General features: G+C 42.0%; 1 protein-coding gene across 2 annotated transcripts in view; it reads right to left on the bottom strand.

Annotated features, from left to right (window-relative positions):
- Tld-2 (bone morphogenic protein 1) overlaps positions 1 to 1,595 on the bottom strand; it is a gene marked incomplete at its 5' end in the record, with an annotated part of 68,905 nt that overhangs the window by 36,687 nt on the left and 30,623 nt on the right. For both annotated transcript variants that reach the window (NM_001204563.1, NM_001204638.1), the window contains 2 exon segments: positions 399 to 559; positions 1,395 to 1,467. In NM_001204563.1, the coding sequence (NP_001191492.1) occupies positions 399 to 559; positions 1,395 to 1,467 (234 nt within the window).

Raw genomic sequence — 1,595 nt, 5'->3', positions numbered from 1 at the left:
ATCATCATCATCATCATCATTACCATCATCATCATCACTGCCTAGCTCACCCTGCATCAGGGTATAGGTCACGATCAAACACGTTCCACCTTTCCATATAATGAGATAGCCTCTTGATATCTTCCAATATTTTCCCACTCTTCTGTTACTCTTCTCCACGTTCGAAGAGGCCTTTCCTTTGATCTCTTACCCTGTTGGTTCCCATCCAGCACTTTCTTTTTTATGCAGCTGTCTGGGTTCCCGAGAGTATGTCCAAATCATCGCCACAACCGTGCTTGAAGTTTGATTCTTCGCCAACGACAGCACACACAAAAACCCTCTCCCGGACTCCTTAATGAATAAAATAGTTATTGAGTCGACGGGGGTGTAAAACACACGCAACCACAACAGAAACTCACTAGGGCACTTGTAGAGTTTGTTGGTCTGTCGTACGTCCCCATCACTGAGTCGTATGTTTTGGCCGATACGGGGCAGGGCGATCATGCCTCTCTGACGGAACGGCCGGATGGTGTCCAGGTAGCTGTGCTTGGAGAACTTGTCACGAGAGTAGTGCATGATGCTGCATTATGGGGTAAAAAAAAAATAACACGTCATGCGGAATGGCGGCTTACTTCTGTCATAGTGGCCAATATGACATAAATTTTTTGAACTTGAACCTCCCCTACACACGATACACTTCGGGGGCCAAAACCCCATACTTTAACTGGTAATGCTAAGTTGAAAATACCTTTCGTGTATGACACAGAGCACAAACAGAGCGCAGAGGCTTAAAACAAAATATAAAATCGGCTGTTTGTTCTGATGTACGAAGCCCAACATTTTTAAATTATTGTTTAATGCAGTTTCTTAATCTGTGTTATCGGTTGCATGTGCACAAGAAAATTGAAGTGAATCAAGAAAGGGTGTATAATTAAGGCACAATGGTTAAAGGAATGAAGCTGATAGTTTTTTTGCTTCCTGAAGTATTTTGCTTTCTAGGCCTAGTACATTGGAACAGTTTGCTGACGATAATGCCAAGTTGCTAAGTAAAAGTTTGCGATACAAGCCATATATATACGAGAAAAAGTAAACGTTTAATTTTTAAAACTACTTCCGTTTAACCTGAATTTGATATAAGATCATATGAGCATGATGCGAGGTAATTTGAACATGAGGTGAGTGATATGAACATGATGTGATGTAATATAAACATGGGGTGGGGTGATATGAACATGATATGCGGTCAGGTGGATGAGGCAAGAACTAATGCGAGAATTGGTGGACACGAGAATGTAGGCCTAGATGAAGTAGAGTGAAGCGACACGCAATAGAATAGCACGATGGAAAGAAGTAAGACGGGGTAAAAGGGGGAACAGAACTGGATTATTTGACACTTCATCAAGCGGGAAACGAACCTGCCATAGTCGTACGGTTCACCAAGGGAATCCACTTTATCTTCGTCCAAGATGTTGAACTCGCTTTCTTTGCCTGTGAAGAGATTTTTGTTACTTAACCTTAGCTGTAACAAATAATAATTTATTTATAGAGGCACAAGATGTCTAGGTATATGAGCTGTTTTGGCCTCCTTTTCTTCTCTATTTCGGGGGGGGGGGGGA

This window comes from Aplysia californica, unplaced genomic scaffold, assembly GCF_000002075.1.
Source record: "Aplysia californica isolate F4 #8 unplaced genomic scaffold, AplCal3.0 scaffold00046, whole genome shotgun sequence".
Lineage (NCBI taxonomy): Eukaryota > Metazoa > Mollusca > Gastropoda > Aplysiida > Aplysiidae > Aplysia > Aplysia californica.
This window is presented reverse-complemented; position numbering and strand designations above follow the sequence as displayed.